Source organism: Procambarus clarkii, chromosome 76, assembly GCF_040958095.1.
Source record: "Procambarus clarkii isolate CNS0578487 chromosome 76, FALCON_Pclarkii_2.0, whole genome shotgun sequence".
Lineage (NCBI taxonomy): Eukaryota > Metazoa > Arthropoda > Malacostraca > Decapoda > Cambaridae > Procambarus > Procambarus clarkii.
The window spans coordinates 3,384,723-3,403,355 of NC_091225.1; the positions used below are offsets into that span (position 1 = coordinate 3,384,723).

Consider the following 18,633-nt stretch of genomic DNA (forward strand, 5'->3'; position numbering starts at 1 on the left):
ACACTAAGATGTATGCATTAATGATGCGTCCAACATGTCACATCCAAATCAAATTCTTGCATTGTTTGCAATCATACTGACCGCCTGCACTCCTTCATCACCAACAGAGTTATGGGAGAAATATAAATAAATAATAAATAAATAAATAAATGTTTATTTAGGTAAGGTACATACATACAAGAGATTTTTCAAATAATGATGGATTTATAGATAGGGCTAGTACATACAATGCCTAAAGCCACTATTACGCAAAGTGTTTCGGGCATGAAAAACTTAAATGACTAAAGCTTAATACTAATTGAGCATAAAGAATAAAAGGAGTTGAGAACAAATAAAAAAAAAGAGATAAAAAGGGGGGGAACATGGCTGAAAAAGCAGCACAAATACAATTAGGGCGACAAACAGCGTCGTTTAAAAAAAAAAAAAAAACATGGGTTGACAATAGAGGGGTAAGGTAGGTTACAGGGAATTTATTAGGTATAGCTTCGTTTTTATCTTAAACTGGTTGAGAGAGGTACAGTCTTTAACATGGTTGGGAAGGTCATTCCACATTCTGGGTCCCTTGATTTGTAGAGCATTTCTAGTTTGATTAAGTCGTACTCTTGGAATATCAAAACTGTATTTATTTCTGGTGTGGTGCTCATAAATAAATAAATAATAAATAAATGTTTATTTAGGTAAGGTACATACATACAAGAAATTTTTACAAAGATTGGTGGACTTATAGATAGAGCTAGTACATACAATGCCTAAAGCCACTATTACGCAAAGCGTTTCGGGCATGAAAAACTTAAATGACTAAAGCTTAATACTAATAGAGCATAAAGAGTAAAATGAAAACATGAAATGAAAACATAGCTGAAAAAGCAGCACAAATACAATTCTGTCGACAAACAGCGCTCTTTAAAAAAAAAAACAGACATTGGTTGACAATAGAGGGGTAAGATAGGTTACAGGGAATTTATTAGGTATAGCTTCGTTTTTATCTTAAACTGGTTGAGAGAGGTACAGTCTTTAACATGGTTGGGAAGGTCATTCCACAATCTGGGTCCCTTGATTTGTAGAGCATTTCTAGTTTGATTAAGTCGTACTCTAGGAATATCAAAACTGTATTTATTTCTGGTGTGGTGCTCATGGGTTCTGTTACAACCTTCTATGAAGCTTTTGAGGTCAGGATTGGCATTACAGTTTAGCGTTTTATATATGTATAATACACATGAGAGAATGTGCAGTGACTTAATGTCTAACATATTCAGAGGTTTGAGTAGGGGTACCGAGTGATGTCTGGGGCCAGAGTTGGATATTGTCCTAATAGCAGCTTTGTGTTGAGTAATTAGAGGACGTAAATGATTTTGGGTAGTAGAGCCCCAAGCACAAATACCATAGTTGAGATATGGATAGATAAGGGAGTAATAGAGAGTCACCAGGGCAGGGCGGGGTACATAATATCTGATCTTAGAAAGAATGCCAACAGTTTTTGAAACTTTTTTTGATATATTTAGAATGTGTCCCTGGAAATTCAGCTTGTGGTCAATGAGAATGCCAAGGAATTTGCCATCTAATTTGTTACAAATTTGGGTATTGTTTATTTTGAGATTTATTTGATTAGAGGATTACATGGGTTCTGTTACAACTTTCTATGAAGCCTTCTATAAATCGCATATGGCTGAAGATATTATCCGTCGGATATGAAAGAAAAATCAAATATGAACAGGGATTTCACAGCAGAAATCTACAACGAAGCGTTGATAATGATTGAAGATTTGTGCTTAGAAATCGCGAACAAAGTTCTAAATCAATTGGAAATTACATCACGGAATCGATCTGCTGCTGTTTCATTCGATGACGAATTGCATCGTGAACAAAATTACAACACGAGTGATCTGTTGTCGTATGTGCAATCAAATATTCCTAAGCTAACGCTTGAGCGAAAAGGCATTTACCATCAAATAATTCAAACTGTTAATAACGGGTTTGGAGAAATCTTCTTAGATGTGCAAGGAGGAACTGTAAATCCTTCCTAATTAAATTGATTCTGGCAGCATTTCGATACTGGCTGAAGATTTCATTCAAACATTACAATCGACAATGTTGAGAAAGCAGATGAAGCTGTTAGTTATCCAACAGAATTTTTTAATTCACTCGATCTGCCAGGGATACCATCACACGTACAGCAATTGAAAATCTACGTGCCAGTTATCATGTTGGGAAATATCAATCAGCTAAAGCTTTGCAACGCCACGCGCCTAGCAGTAAAAAAACTAATCAGCAACGTAGTAAAGTAACAATCTTGACTGGACCTTTCAAAGGTGAAGATGTCCTCATTCCTCGCATGCCTATGATTCCAACAGATATGGCATTTCAATTTAAGATATTGTAATTTCCAATTCGATTGGCGTTTGCAATTACCATCAACAAAGCTCAGGGCCAATCTTTAGAATTGTGCAGTTTATATCTTGACACGAAATGCTTCTCATAGTGACAATTATATGTTGCGTGTTCTAGAGTCGGCAAACCAGACAATCTTTATATCTCAACAGAAAATGGAACAACAAAACATATTGTATATCCACAAGCATTGTGAAATTAAACATATTAGAAACGTGCACTTTCTCTTTTCTTTCTTTTCCATTTATACGGATTGAGCCACAGCAACGCATGGCGGGTACAGCTAGTTATTAAATATTTTTAGTATATGCTATTGTGATAGCTGAGAGTCATATACATGATTTCAGTTGACACTTGTTTGATGTTAGTTTTTGACCATTTTGTAAAATTTTTGACATAATTCAATATTTTCTTCTCCCTTCCTATTTATACTACGATGCTGAGACTTTGATCAGATGAAACCCTTTTCATATACAACTCGTCAAAAAAAGTTTGATTGAAATCGAACTAGTTTTCATTTATTGCATATTTTTGGACTGATGCCCCGCTTAAACTGCACTCACCCGCATCAAGTTCAAGTTCAAGTATGTTTATTGAGAAAAAAAAAATACATCTCAAAGGGATAGATTAGCTTAGGCTATTTCTACCCCCCCCCCCCCCCCCATGCCCACAACAATATCCCACGTCCAGTACAATCCTATATACGCCCTAAACAGTATTGATGTAGCTTGTAACTGAACAAATTCACAAGGGCCGTGACGATGGTTCAAACCTACATCTGAGAGGAGAGGCTCCCAGATGCTACATTGAGGTTACCTTGAGGTACTTCCGGGACTTAGCGTCCCCGCGGCCCGGTCGTCGACCAGGCCTCCTGGTTACCGGACTGATCAACCAGGCTGTTGCTTCCTTAATCCCACAAATGATTTTTTCATTTGATGCATCACGCTATTGTGATTTCTGTGTGTAGCTTGTACCTATTTTTGCGGATTCTGACCTTTTGCGTCTGTTTCAGAACCTTGTTTGTTCCTTCCTTGTTCCTGCCACTAATACCGGTAAAAACCTCTATCATATCCTTCCCGGGGCCTGCCGCTCTCCAACGAGCAAGTTGAGTCATTAATGTGTCCATCCTGCAGTTTGAGGCCCGAATTATAGAGCGGCTCTAAGATGAGCCAATGTTAGCTTTGTCAGAAAACCGACACCATATACTAACATTTAATACAATAGGCAGCTAATTATGCTGCTGTTTTGTACTAACAAATTAAACTCTAAGAAAATGGGGTTCCATTGGAAATTTCCAAGGAAGAAAACAGGAATATCATTGCCATATGTCGCCATTAAATTCACCAGCTATAATAATGGGAATTCATCTTAATACATCAGTCTCTGGATTGTAACCATCATAAAAACATTTCCCTTGAGCCAACTTAATTATCAGTACTAAAAAAAGTTTACGTGGGCCCCGCTTTCCACTTCTTGATAATGCGTATCTGGAGAAGACCGGATGCGTCAGTGGAGGAGGAGACCGGCAGACGCCATATTAATTTAACGTAATTCATTTTAAGTTTCACATGAAGCAGAACAAGCTCCATAATTATTACCCTCGGCCGACCGGGGAGCCGGTCGGCCGAGCGGACAGCACACTGGACCTGTGATCCTGTGGTCCTGGGTTCGATCCCAGGCGCCGGCGAGAAACAATGGGCAAAGTTTCTTTCACCCTATGCCCCTGTTACCTAGCAGTAAAATAGGTACCTGGGTGTTAGTCAGCTGTCACGGGCTGCTTCCTGGAGGTGGAGGCCTGGTCGAGGACCGGGCCGTGGGAACACTAAAGCCCCGAAATCATCTCAAGATAACCTCAAGATAACCCTTCGACACAGTGTTATAGGATCAATAACGTCCCATCATCAACACTAAACTAAAACTTCTCTGGGGGGGGGGCGCTGGTGGCAGAGTGGACAGCACATTGAATACGTAACCCTGTGGACCGGGGTTCGATTCCCAGCACCGGCGAAAACAGATGTACAGTTTCTTTCACCCTGTTACAGAGCAGTAAATAGGGAGTAAACCTGGGAGTTAGACAGCTGTTATGGGCTGCTTCCTGAGGGGTGTGTGTGTGTGAAAGAAAATAGTAGTTAGTAACAGTTGATTGATTCTCAGTTGAGAGGCGGGCCAAAAGAGCAAAGCTCATTCCCCGCAAGCACAACTGATACAACTAGATAAATACTAACTTCGTCTACAATAACGGAAGTGTCCTTTCCGATTCCTGTTCTATCTAGCTATTGTTGGCCAATAATAATAGATTTAGGCATACCAGTTATAAGGCTAGCGAGCAACAAAAACAGGGTAAATATTAATTAAATCTTAACTAAGAAATTGCCAATATTTCCCCAGATATAGCTGTCATATAAAGGTTACAATTATTATTGTGTGTGCATTCATACACACACACTAATATACATATGTGTACCTCTCCTGTGTTATTATTATTGATAATTTTTCCTGTATTTACTGGTATTAAATTATATATTTCTTAATACATGTATTGTCCCCCTTTTCCAGTTAATTACTCTTGTACCACAATCCACGGTGTTTGATCGCCGAATGGTCCAGCTGGTTGGGCTCCATTCCTTCCCTTTTTAAATTATTTATTTATTTATTTTTATTTATTTACTAGCAGTATCCGGCCACGCGTTGCTGTGGCTCAGCAACACATGTGCATTGCCGAGGAGATCCCCATGTCCTTCAGTGGACATTGGACATAAGAGGACATCCCTATGTCATTCAGTGATGTTCCCATCACTGAAATATAAGAAAAACAACTAAAAAACGAAATGAAAACAATGAAAAAATAAAAAAATAAACTATACTCATGAAATGAACGGCATGTTAAATAAAAAAGCTCAATTCCAATGCAATGTCACCCAAAATAATTATATCAAAATGAAAATAAATCGAAAACTATGATAATTCAATTTATCAATGAAATTGGAAACATTGAAATGGAATCAAAACATATTTAGGACAGTGTAAGTTGCTCTTACGTCCAACAGATGGTGCGGTTTTTTTTTTTTTAAATCATGTTTTTACCTGTCACAAAGGTGTGGCATCTATACTTATACTCATGAAATGAACGGTATGGTAAACAACATATTTCAGTTCCAGTGCAATGTCAAACAAAATAATTAAATCAAAATTAAAATAAATAGAAATGTACGAAAATTTAATTTGTCAATGCAATCGAAAACATTGAAATGTAATTGTACCATATTTAGCATACCGTGTGTGGCTCTTACGTGCAACAAATGGTGCTGTTTCTTAAAAAAATGTTTTTACCTGTTTACAGATGTGGCATATATACTTATACGTATGAATTTAACGGTAGAGTAAACATCACAGCTCAATTCCAACACAATCTCACACAAAAAAAATTCAGTAAAAATTAAAGTAAATCGAAATCTATGAAATTAAATTTATCAATGCAATCAGAAACATTGAAATGGAATTTGTAACATATTTAATATAGCATGCTTGTTGCTATTACATGCACCAGATGGCTCCAGTTTAAAAAAAAAAAATGTTTTTACCTGTCACAGGTGTGGCATCTATAGAGTAGGTATATAAAAGCATGCACATATTTGAATGGAAAGTTGTGTCAGAATTTCAAAGCAATCGGTGACGAGCTTCGTGAGATTACAGCGTGTGTTGCTTCTTACGTCCAACAGATGGCACTGTTTTTTTAAATAAAAAGCATGTCCTGTCACAGGGAAGCCTGTATACAGTAGGAATATAAAAACACGCGCCTATTCGAATGCAACGTTGTGTTAAAATTTCAAAGCAAACGGTAAAGAGGTTTCAAAGATTTTTCTCACATGAAAAACACTTGAAAAACAGCTTAAAAAATGTTTTTTTCGTTCACAGACGTGACATCAACATAGTATGTACATAAAAACCCACTCGGATGCGAATGGAGCATTGTGTGAAAATTTCAAAGGAATCGGTGAAAATCTTTCGGAAAGTAACGATTTTGAACAAACGAACATTTCCATTTTTATTTATACAGATGTATATAAGAGATCTTGACCACATCTTATACAGCGACTAGCACGCATAGTGTTTTGAGCAAGTCCCTAATCGTAATTTTCACTTACACACACACACACACATCTCCAGGAAACAGTCTGTAGCAGCCGTGCAGCTCCCAGGTACCTGTTTACTGTTAGGAAACAGGAGCATCAGGGTTAAAGAAACTGCCCATTTGTTTCCGCCTTCCGCCGGGAATCGAACCTGGAACCGTAGTACTACAAACCTCGAGTGCTGTCCACTCAGTCATGAGACTTTCCTGTCCTAGAGCCTTGTCCTCATGTCTATTCCACGTGCTATGCAGTCATACTTAGCTTAGCACTTTCTCTTCATAATTACCTAACCATAACCATATCTCTCGCTATTTCATTCAAAGAGGACCAGTTATACAAAGGGAATTGATTTGTCCATGTAACATTTTCTTCGAATCATTGATATATACCAACTGGAGACCTGGACAGAACACTACACATGACTAGGACCCACTTCCTCTCTCATACTAATATCCAGTGACACCTTCAGAAAAGAGACTTAACGTTTTCTCGTACACCTTCTTTAAACAGTTACCTACGTGTTCAGTTCCCGCTCAAGTTTTCTTACAAAATTTAAAAGGATTTCAGCTACCATCTTGTTGGTGGATATTTTGCCATCTTTGCTTGAGGCTCGAGTTTCCCTTTCGAGCGCTACTTTCAGCTGTCTTACTGGATATCCCTCTTGGTTCATACTGTCAGTAGTGTGACCAAAAGTGTTAGGGAGAGACCGCACCAGGTTGGGGTGAGGTCAGGATACACCGTTATTAATAGATGGAACACTCGCTTGAGAAGGCTACATCTTACGTGTACACATGAATGAAAGGCATAAACAATGGAGATGTGAATCGTTAGGTGAAGCCTAATAACCCAACCACCCCCCACATGTGTAAACAAAGTGACGCCATGTCGGACCATCGTGGACCCTTATCAAGTCGTCCAGAGAGTACCCAAACTTCGTCACATTTCCTCACGTGACACGTGTAGGCGTTGGCATATTAATTTTTAGCCTCAGTCTCTCCATACATCCTAAGTAACCTTTTGTCCGGTTTTATAATAACCGACAAGTGGTTCAAATGTTAAGTACCATTACAGAACCTAATGCCTTCGTAATTATAAACAAGGTTGGAAATGGGGCGAGCATTTAAAGACAATTGCATTGACTCCTGGATACAAGTCAATATAACTGGCTGTAAAAACTCTAAAAGACAAACACTTTTTACTATGTTATTTACTTTGATAAAACAAACTATCGCATCCTCAATGCTTATAGTATACAGTATAGTATACTATGCTTATAGTATACAGTATAGTATACTATGCTTATAGAAAACAATATAGTATACTATGCTTATAGTATACAGTATAGTATACTATGCTTATAGTATACAGTATAGTATACTATGCTTATAGTATACAGTATAGTATACTATGCTTATAGAAAACAGTATAGTATACTATGCTTGTAGTATACAGTATAGTATACTATGCTTATAGTATACAACACAAAAGTTTAGTCCAATTACTTGTGTACATACACTGAGAGTTTGTTAACTTTAGTCTTGAATAATAAACAACAATATTAATAATAACAATAAAATAATAAATAATAAAGTATTGAATAATAAACAAAAATAATAATAAACCAGGACTTCAGTACACTTGCCCAAAACGCTCTGCCGTTATAGCTTTACAAGAATATACACCAACCAAACAACAATTTTTTTTTATATCTATTGATGTTATTGTAATAAAAAAAAAGACTACTGTTGTGGCTCATTGCATTGACTCTTGGATACAAGTGTCAATATAACTGGATGTAAAATCTCCGAAGACAAACACTATGTGACTTTCTGTGGGAAATCCAATGGGGAAAGAGAAATGGAAGGGAAGACAGTAAACGAGATGATGGCCTTCATTGCTGGAAAATGTGCCGATGCAACGGAACAGTTCACACCACTCAAAAAGGAGGTGGATGATTCAAGTAAACCCCGGGTTCAATAGACAAAGCAGGGGAGCTAAAAAAAAACTGGGAAAGGTACAGATAACTGGGAACAGAACAATATAAAAGCCCTAAAGAGAACAAGAACTGAATACACCCGAATTAGGAGAGAAGCAGAGACAATTTGAAAATGACAATGATACAAAAGCTAAGGAAGAACCAAAGCTGTTCTATAGTCATATGAGGAAAAACAGCAAAGAGACCATGTACTCAGATTGAGGAAAGAAGGGAAAGCTCTCACAGAGAATGATAAGGAGGTATGCGAGGCACTCAATGAAAGATTTCATAAGGTCTTTATATTGCAACCAGCGAGGAGACCAAGATTGCTAGATGAAAAGTCAGAGGAAGTACTGGATGGTATTGTAGTCACTGTGGAAGAGGCAAAAATCATCCTGGGGGAACAGGATGTGACAATGATACAGACCTAATCTCACCATTGCTGCTGAAGGAGGCTACCACCCATTATCTAAAATTTATTATAAAACTCTTGAGACAGAAAGTCTCCCAAATGTCTGAAAAAAGGCAAACGAAGTCCCAATATTTAAAAAGGGGAATAGAAAGGGGGTACTAAACTACAGACCAGTGTCACTGACAAGTATTCCTTGTAAAGTGCAGGAGAAAAAATGAGGTCAAGAATGATGGAGCATCTGGAGAGGATCGACTTAGTTGTGAAATGGTCAGCATGGTTTTATAAATGGGAAGTCGTGCCTGACAAATTAGATGGAGTTCTATGACAAGGTTACTAAATAAGACAGGAAAAGGAAGGTTAGGTAAATTGAATTATTCTAGGCTGTCAAAAAAACATTGACACTGTTCCCTGTGAAAGACTGTTGTACAAATTGGAGAAGCAGGCCTGGATAACTAAAAAAACACTGAGCTGGGTAGGGAAATATCTGAAGGAGAGAAAACAGAGCCACAGTCAGAGCGGGGATGTCAAACTGGAGGAATGAAACAAGTGGGGTGACACAAGGCTCTCTCCTGGGACCGTTGCTGTCCCTAATTTATGTCAAATGATCCATCCGAGGGAGAGAGTTCAGACATGTTGATGTTTGCAGATGATCCAAAGTTGACGAGGAATGTGAAAAGATATGAGGACTGCAGAAAGTTAGAGGACCTTGGCAAATTCCAGAGTGGTCCGACAAAGGGTTGCTGGAATTCAATCCCAACAAGTGTAAGGTAATGAAGATGGGGAAAAAGGGACAGGACACCAGAAAGCATTACTCCCTAGAGGGAAGGTAGCAACTGGGCTCAAAGAAAAGGATCTGGGAGTGGATATAATCCAACACTCACAATGGAGGCACAAAAGGATAACATCGACAGCATATGGAACGGTGGTAAATATAAGAACATCATTTAGAAACCTGAATTAGTACTCCTTCAAGGCAATCGACACAACACTTGTTAGACACCAATACTGGAATATGCATCACCAGCATGGAATTCGGACCTTCTGAAGCAAAGCCAAAATGATAAAGTACGAAGGTTTGCAACAAGACTGGTGCCAGAGCTAAAAGGGCTAAGCTACAAACATAGGCTAATGGAACTAAATCTCACTAGTGGATAGAAAACAGATGTGATATGATCACAGCTTATATGATATTGAGGGTAATAGCTAAGGTGGACAAGCCTCAGTAAGTCCAATACGGCGCTCCATAACCCGTGCTTCTTGGAACTTTTGTTCCTTTTGAATCTAAAACAATAACAGGGCAGCCTCTTCAGATTGAAAGACAGCAGGATAAGAGGACGGGTGGAAACACAAATGAGCTAAGGAGACGTAAGAAAGTACTCAGACCCTGTACGAGTAGTTAACAAGTGGAATGCTCTAAACGAGGAAGTTGTAGAAGTCACCTCCATCCACAACTAAGTCCCAATTCGATACTGAGTTTGAAAGTCAGAGTAGTTAAGCTGAAACGCAACAGGCACAAGGCTAGTATAGGCGGGGCATAAAGAGCTAGACCTCACTCCTCCGTAGTCACTGGTAGGTTTGTACTGATAGTTAAGTATAAGTAACTAAACAAATTAATAATTAATGGATATGAAAAAAACAGATACGTCGGAAGAAAATGGAGAAACTGAGGAATCGCTTGTGTAACATGAGATATTAAAACTTTTGTTTGATAGAACATATTTAGTTTAAAAACAGCGTGTAAATTAGATAAGATATATACCAAAACAAAATTCCCGTTAATGTTTACTTACCTCTCTTTTATAATTCTTTATCATCGCCGCTTCGTCACTGCAATGAAAATTAATATTTGTTACGATTCATTAATCAGAATAAAATTGCACGTACAAATGTTACTTTACTCTAATAGTAATGCTAAAATGTGAAGGAAATCCCTCAGAAAATTTATATAAAAAACTGGACACCAACATTGAGTGTTTCGAAACATTTATGGTGCACCACATTGTTAGGATGGGGGGAGGTGGCTGTGGGTGAATGGACAGCGCTTGGGTCTCGTAATCCTAGGGTCCAGGTTCGATCCCCAAATAGTTTCCATCGAAAAACATATGGTTTCTTTCACCTTGATGCGCCTGTTACCTAGCAGTAAATAGGTACCTGGGAGTTAAGAGAGCTGTTACGTGCTGCTTCCCCCTTCCTCACTCCCCCTCCCTCCCTCCCTGCGTGTGTGTGCGTGTGTGTGTACTAACCTAGTTGTGTTTGCGGGGGTTGAGCTCTGGCTCTTTGGTCCCAGCTGTCAACTGTCAATCAACTGGTGTACATTCCTGAGCCTACTCGGCTCTATCATATCTACATTAAAAACTGCGTATGGAGTCAGCCTCCACCACATCTCTGCCTAATGCATTCCACCTGTTAACTACTCTGACACTGAAAAAGTTCTTTCTAACGTCCCTGTGGCTCATTTGGGTATTCTACCTGTGTTCCCTTGTTCGCATACCGTCAGTGTTGAATAGTTTATCCTTGTCTACCCTTTCAATTCCCCTGAGGATTTTGTATGTAGTGATCATGTCCCCCCTCACTTCTGTCTTCCAGTGTCGTAAGGTGCATTTCCCGCAGCCTTTCCTCGTAACTCATGCCTCTTAGTTATGCGACTAGTCTAGTGGCATACCTCTGAACTTTTTTCAGCTTCGTCTTGTGCTTGACAAGGTACGGGCTCCATGCAGGGACCGCATACTCCAGGATTGGTCTTACATATGTGATGTACAAGATTCTAAACGATTCCTTACAAAGGTTCCTGAAGGCTGTTCTGATGTTAGCCAGCCTCGCATATTCCTCAGACGTAATTCTCTTTATGTGGGCTTCAGGAGACAGGTTTGGTGTGATATCAATTCCTAGATCTTTCTCTCTTTCCGTTTCATTAAGTACTTCATCACCTATTCTGTATCTTGTGTCTGACCTCCGGTTTCCACCGCCTAGTTTCATTACTTTACATTTACTCGGGTTGAACTGTTGCAGCCATTTGTTGGACCATTCATTCAGTCTGTCTAGGTCGTCCCTGTAGCCTCCTACTATCATCCTCTGTTTCAATCCTCCTCATAATTTTTGCATCATCAGCAAACATTGAGAGAAACGATTTTATACCCTCTGGGCATTTTGGCATTTATTTATATCAGAAAAAGTATTGGTCCAGGGACTGACCCCTGCGGGACTCCACTTGTGACGTCACGCCAATCCAAGACCTCACCCCTCACAGTGACTCGTTGTCTTCTGTTACTTAGGTACTCCCTTATCCAACGAAATACCTTCCCTTCCACTCCAGCCTGCATCTCCAGCTTTTTCACTAGCTTCTTGTGTGGTACTGTATCAAAGGCTTTTTGACAACCTAAAAATATGCAGTTTGCACACTCCTCTCTTTCTTGCCTGGTCATAGAATTCAATTAGCCCTGTGAGATAGGACTTGCCATCTCTGAACCCATGTTGATGCTGTGTTACAAAGGTCTTTCGCTCCAGATGTTCCATTAGCTTTCTTCGCACAATCTTCTCCATCAGCTTGCATGGTATGCAGGTTAGGGACACTGGCCTGCAGTTCAGTACCTCCTGCCTTTCCTCTTTCTTGTATATTGGAACTACGTTAGCTGCCTTCCAAATTTCTGGCAGTTCCCCTGTTGCCAGTGATTTGTTATACACTATGGTATACGAGTGCGTGCGTATGTGTGTGTGTGTGTGTGTGTGTGTGTGTGTGTGTGTGTGTGTGTGTGTGTGTGTGTGTGTGTGTGTGTGTGTGTGTGTGTGTGTGTGTGTGTGTGTGTGTGTGTACTCACCTAGTTGTGTTTGCGGGGGTTGAGCTCTGGCTCTTTGGTCCCGCCTCTCAACCGTCAATCAACTGATGTACAGATTCCTGAGCCTACTGGGCTCTGTCATATCTACATTTGAAACTATGTATGGAGTCAGCCTCCACCACATCACTTCCTAGTGCATTCCATTTACTAACTACTCTGACACTGAAAAAGTTCTTTCTATGTCTCTGTGTGAATGTGTGTGAATGTGTGTGTGTGTGTGTGAATGTGTGTGTGTGTGTGTGTGTGTGTGTGTGTGTGTGTGTGTGTGTGTGTGTGTGTGTGTGTGTGTGTGTGTGTGTGTGTACTCACCTAATTGTGCTTGCGGGGGTTGAGCTCTGGCTCTTTGATCCCGCCTCTCAACCGTCAATCAACTGGTGTACAGATTCCTGAGCCTACTGGGCTCTATCATATCTACATTTGAAACTGTGTATGGAGTCAGCCTCCACCACATCACTTCCTAGTGCATTCCATTTACTAACTACTCTGACACTGAAAAAGTTCTTTCTATGTCTCTGTGTGAATGTGTGTGAATGTACTCACCTAGTTGTACTCACCTAGTTGTGTTTGCGGGGGTTGAGCTCTGGCTCTTTGGTCCCGCCTCTCAACCGTCAATCAACAGGTGTACAGATTCATGAGCCTATCGGGCTCTGTCATATCTACACTTGTGTGTGTGTGTGTGTGTGTGTGTGTGTGTGTGTGTGTGTGTGTGTGTGTGTGTGTGTGTGTGTGTGTGTGTGTGTGTGTGTGTGTGTGTGTGTACTCACCTAATTGTGCTTGCGGGGGTTGAGCTCTGGCTCTTTGGTCCCGCCTCTCAACCGTCAATCAACTGGTGTACAGATTCCTGAGCCTACTGGGCTCTATCATATCTACATTTGAAACTGTGTATGGAGTCAGCCTCCACCACATCACTTCCTAGTGCATTCCATTTACTAACTACTCTGACACTGAAAAAGATCTTTCTAACGTCTCTGTGGCTCATTTGGTTACTCAGCTTCCACCTGTGTCCCCTTGTTTGCGTCCCACCAGTGTTGAATAGTTCATCCTTGTTTACCCGGTCGATTCCCCTGAAGATTTTGTAGGTTGTGATCATGTCCCCCCTTACTCTTCTGTCTTCCAGTGTCGTAAGGTGCATTTCCCGCAGCCTTTCCTCATAACTCATGCCTCTTAGTTCTGGGACTAGTCTAGTAGCATACCTTTGGACTTTTTCCAGCTTCGTCTTATGCTTGACAAGGTACGGGCTCCATGCTGGGGCCGCATACTCCAGGATTGGTCTTACATATGTGGTGTACAAGATTCTGAATGATTCCTTACACAGGTTCCTGAATGCCTGTTCTGATGTTAGCCAGCCTTGCATATGCCGCAGACGTTATTCTCTTTATGTGGGCTTCAGGAGACAGGTTTGGTGTGATATCTACTCCTAGATCTTTCTCTCTGTCTGTTTCATTAAGTACTTCATCTCCTATTCTGTATCCTGTGCCTGGCCTCCTGTTTCCACTGCCTAGTTTCATTACTTTGCATTTACTCGGGTTGAACTTCAACAGCCATTTGTTGGACCATTCACTCAGTCTATCCAGGTCATCTTGTAGCCTGTGTGTGTGTGTGTGTGTGTGTGTGTGTGTGTGTGTGTGTGTTTCCACACGTCTGCTACGATTCCTGTACACAGGGATGCCTGAAAGATCAGGTGAAGTGGAATGCTGAGCTCAGATGCACATTCTCTCAGAACCCATGGTGAAACGCCATCTGGGCCAGCTGCTTTGTTCTTACCGAGCTCCTTGAGCATTTTTTCCACTTCGTCTCTAGACACCTCTATGTGCTCTATGTTGTTCTCTGGAATTCTTATTGTATCTGGGTCCCTAAAGATTTCATTTTGTACAAATACACTTTGGAACTTTTCGTTTAGTGTTTCACACATTTCCTTTTCATCTTCCGTGAATCTATTTCCCATTTTCAACCTCTGAATATAATCCTTTACCTGCAATTTGTTGTTTATGAATTTATAGAATAGACCTGGTTCTGTTTTACATTTGTCTGCAATCCCTTTTTCAAAATTTCTTTCTGCCTCTCTCCTCACTGCCGTGTAGTTGTTTCTCGCATCTTTGTATCGCTGGTATGTTTCGGGGTTCGGCCTCTTCCTGTATTGATTCCATTTTTGTGTCTTTTGGTCTCTAGCCCTCTCGCAATTTCTATTGAACCAATCACGTTTCCTAGTTCTGCATCTCTGTTTTGGTATAATTTTTTTTGTGCCTTTATCATATATTTCACAAAACTTGACATACATCTCATTCACTTCTTTGCCTAGCATCAAGTCTGTCCAATTATACTCACTAAAAAAATTTCTAAGGTCACCATAATGTCCTCTCCTGAAGTCTAGTTTTTCAACTGCTTCAACCTCCTTATTTTCTTCCAGCTTATAACGCATTGCATACTTTATTCCCAAAAAGACATGGTCACTTTTACCCAAGGGAGGAAGGTACTGAATGTCAAATATCTCTTCCTCCTTCCTGGTAAATATCAAATCTAGCATGGAGGGAACGTCCCCTTCCCTCATCCTCGTAGCTTGTTTAACATGTTGATACAAGAATGTTTCTAGGATGAGGTCTACAAATTTACAGGTCCAAAAATCTTCTGTTTTAGCTTCATATGCTTCCCAGTCTATGGATTTCAAGTTGAAGTCACCGACTATCAACAGTCGTGATCTATCGTTATCTGCTCTCGCTATAATCTCTCTCATTATTGTTATAAGACCTTCACGTTTACTATCTAGCTCCTCCTTTGACCATGTGCTGCTTGGCGGTGGACTATATGCATTTATTATCATTAGTTTATCATCCTCATGGCAGATCTCTAGTGCTATTATGTCAACTTCTTGTGGATTGGCAGTCATTATTTTCGTTCACCTTTAGGTGTTCTTTTACCTAGCACAGCAACGCCACCGCCTTTCCTAATTTTTCTGTCCCGTCTCCAAATTGAGTAGCCCCTTGGAAATATGACCTCATTTAAAATTACATCTTCAAGTTTTGTCTCCGTGAGTGCAACAATGTCTGGTGTCTGCAGCTGTATTACATCACTTAACTCAAGTATCTTCGATCTCACTCCATCTATGTTGGTGTATGCAATCTTCAGGAACTTGTTTCCCCTCTCCTTATTCTTCACTCCCCCTCTCTCTATTGATTTTATTGGTTTGCCTTTATGTACCACTTTACTGGTTTGCCTACCCCTATCACTTTGTAGAAAAAAGAATTTATTTCTTCTTCATTCCTGCTCTCATTTAAATGTTTTGCCTCGGCGAGGTTCAGTTTCAGCTTCTCTCTATCTTCTTTTGAAAGATCTCCTCTTAACGACCACCCTTTCCCATCCTCATCACTTTGCAATTTTCTAGCATTCCTTAGTACTTCTTCCATCTGTTTGGCACCGTTTAGGGTGATCCTCAAAGGTCGATCTTTCCCTTTTACGTACCTGCCTATTCTCCTGTAGTCGCACACATTCTCTCTGTTTGTAAGACCTTCTACGAGGCCAACAATTTTATCTACTACTTTAGCTTCTTCTACAGCTCTTTCTGACCTAGATGTTATCGCCTTTTCTTTGCAGCCAAAAATGATCAGGGACTTACTCCGATCAACTGTGTTTTGCACCAACTTCGGGTAAGATGCCAATTCTTTCCTCACTTCTAGCCTAATGTTTGTTTTATCTTGGTTGCTGCAGTGTTTGACTTCCTTTACTGCTTCTTCTATTTTTTCCTTCTCCTTGGCCACTTGTGCATAAGTGAGTTGCATATCTTTCTTGCACTGTTCTATTCCCTGTGTAACTTCCTCCATCTGTGCTGACAAAAGCTGTTTCTCCTGTTGAATTTCCTTGCCTAACCTATTGTAGTCATTTATGTTTAAATTTACTTTAACTTCTTCCAAAGCAATTTTTAAGAGTTTATTTTCTTCTTCCATGGCTTTGCAATTTGTTTCCAATTGATTCTTATCCTTGCGCAAGTCTTTCACTAAACCCTCAAGACATAAAACTTTGCTATTCAAATGGTCATTACTTTCTTTCAATTTACTAATTATTTCTACATGAGAGTTCACTATAGTATCTAAATTTACCAACTTGTTGTATAGACTGGTTATATCAATGCTTTCTTCATTGAATCCCTCAAAATCAAGCTCTGTTTTGTTTTTCCCCTTGCCAGTGGCCATCTTGAATGTTCTTCTCTGCACTGTAAACACTAGGGGCAACTTTTTCTCATCCGATTTTTCACTTCCCTTGACACTTTCCTGTTATCTCACCTATTTTTCAAGAGCACTATACCTTTATGTTCTCTGGGACACCACTCACTACCATCAACCTGTACTACAATACTTAGGATTGTTGAAATATGCGTGCGTGCGTGCGTGCGTGCGTGCGTGCGTGTGTAATTACCTAAGTGTAGTTACAGGATGAGAGGTACGCTCGTGGTGTTCCGTCTTCCCAGCACTCTTTGTCATATAACGCTTTGAAACTACTGACGGTCTTGGCCTCCACCACCTTCTCACTTAACTTGTTCCAACCGTCTACCACTCTATTTGCGAAGGTGAATTTTCTTATATTTCTTCGGCATCTGTGTTTAGCTAGTTTAAATCTATGACCTCTTGTTCTTGAAGTGCCAGGTCTCAGGAAATCTTCCCTGTCGATTTTATCAATTCCTGTTACTATTTTGTATGTAGTGATCATATCACCTCTTTTTCTTCTGTCTTCTAGTTTTGGCATATTTAATGCTTCTAACCTCTCCTCGTAGCTCTTGCCCTTCAGTTCTGGGAGCCACTTAGTAGCATGTCTTTGCACCTTTTCCAGTTTGTTGATGTGCGTGCGTGTGTGTGTGTGTGTGTGTGTGTGTGTGTGTGTGTGTGTGTGTGTGTGTGTGTGTGTGTGTGTGTGTGTGTGTGTGTGTGTGTGTGTGTGTGTGTGTGTGTGTGTACTCACCTAGTTGTACTCACCTAGTTGTGTTTGCGGGGGTTGAGCTCTGGCTCTTTGGTCCCGCCTCTCAACCATCAATCAACAGGTGTACAGATTCCTGAGCCTATCGGGCTCTGTCATATCTACACTTGAAACTGTGTATGGAGTCAGCCTCCACCACATCACCCCCTAATGCATTCCATTTGTCAATCACTCTGACACTAAAAAAGTTCTTTCTAATATCTCTGTGGCTCATTTGGGCACTCAGTTTCCACCTGTGTCCCCTTGTGCGTGTTCCCCTTGTGTTAAATAGACTGTCTTTATCTACCCTATCAATCCCCTTCAGAATCTTGAATGTGTGTGTGTGTGTGTGTGTGTGTGTGTGTGTGTGTGTGTGTGTGTGTGTGTGTGAGTGTGTGAGTGTGTGAGTGTGTGAGTGTGTGAGTGTGTGAGTGTGTGAGTGTGTGAGTGTGTGAGTTTTGTGAGTTTTGTGAGTGTGTGAGTGTGTGAGTGTGTGAGTGTGAGTGTGTGTGTGTGGTGTGTGTGTGTGGTTTGTACTCACCTAGTTGTGTCTGCAGGATCGAGCATTGACTCTTGGATCCCGCCTTTCGAGCATCGGTTGTTTACAGCAATGACTCCCGTCCCATTTCCCTATCATACCTGGTTTTAAAATTATGAATAGTATTTGCTTCCACAACCTGTTCCTGAAGTGCATTTCATTTTCCCACAACTCTCACGCTAAAAGAACACTTCCTAACATCTCTGTGACTCATCTGAGTTTCAAGCTTCAATCCATGTCCCCTTGTTCTGTTACTATTCCGTGTGAACATTTCGTCTATGTCCACTCTGTCAATCCCTCTGAGTATCTTATACGTTCCTATCATGTCCCCCCTCTCCCTTCTTCTTTCTAGTGTCGTAAGGCACAGTTCCCTCAGGAGCTCCTCATACCCCATCCCTCGTAGCTCTGGGACGAAT

General features: G+C 40.4%; 1 protein-coding gene across 2 annotated transcripts in view; it reads right to left on the reverse strand.

Annotated features, from left to right (window-relative positions):
* The window catches only part of LOC123752195 (uncharacterized), a 102,789-nt gene that overhangs the window by 60,140 nt on the left and 24,016 nt on the right, over positions 1–18,633 (reverse strand). For both annotated transcript variants that reach the window (XM_069313618.1, XM_069313619.1), the window contains exon 4: positions 10,696–10,732. In XM_069313618.1, coding sequence (XP_069169719.1) covers positions 10,696–10,732 — 37 coding nt within the window. The remainder of the gene's footprint in view (positions 1–10,695; positions 10,733–18,633) is intronic.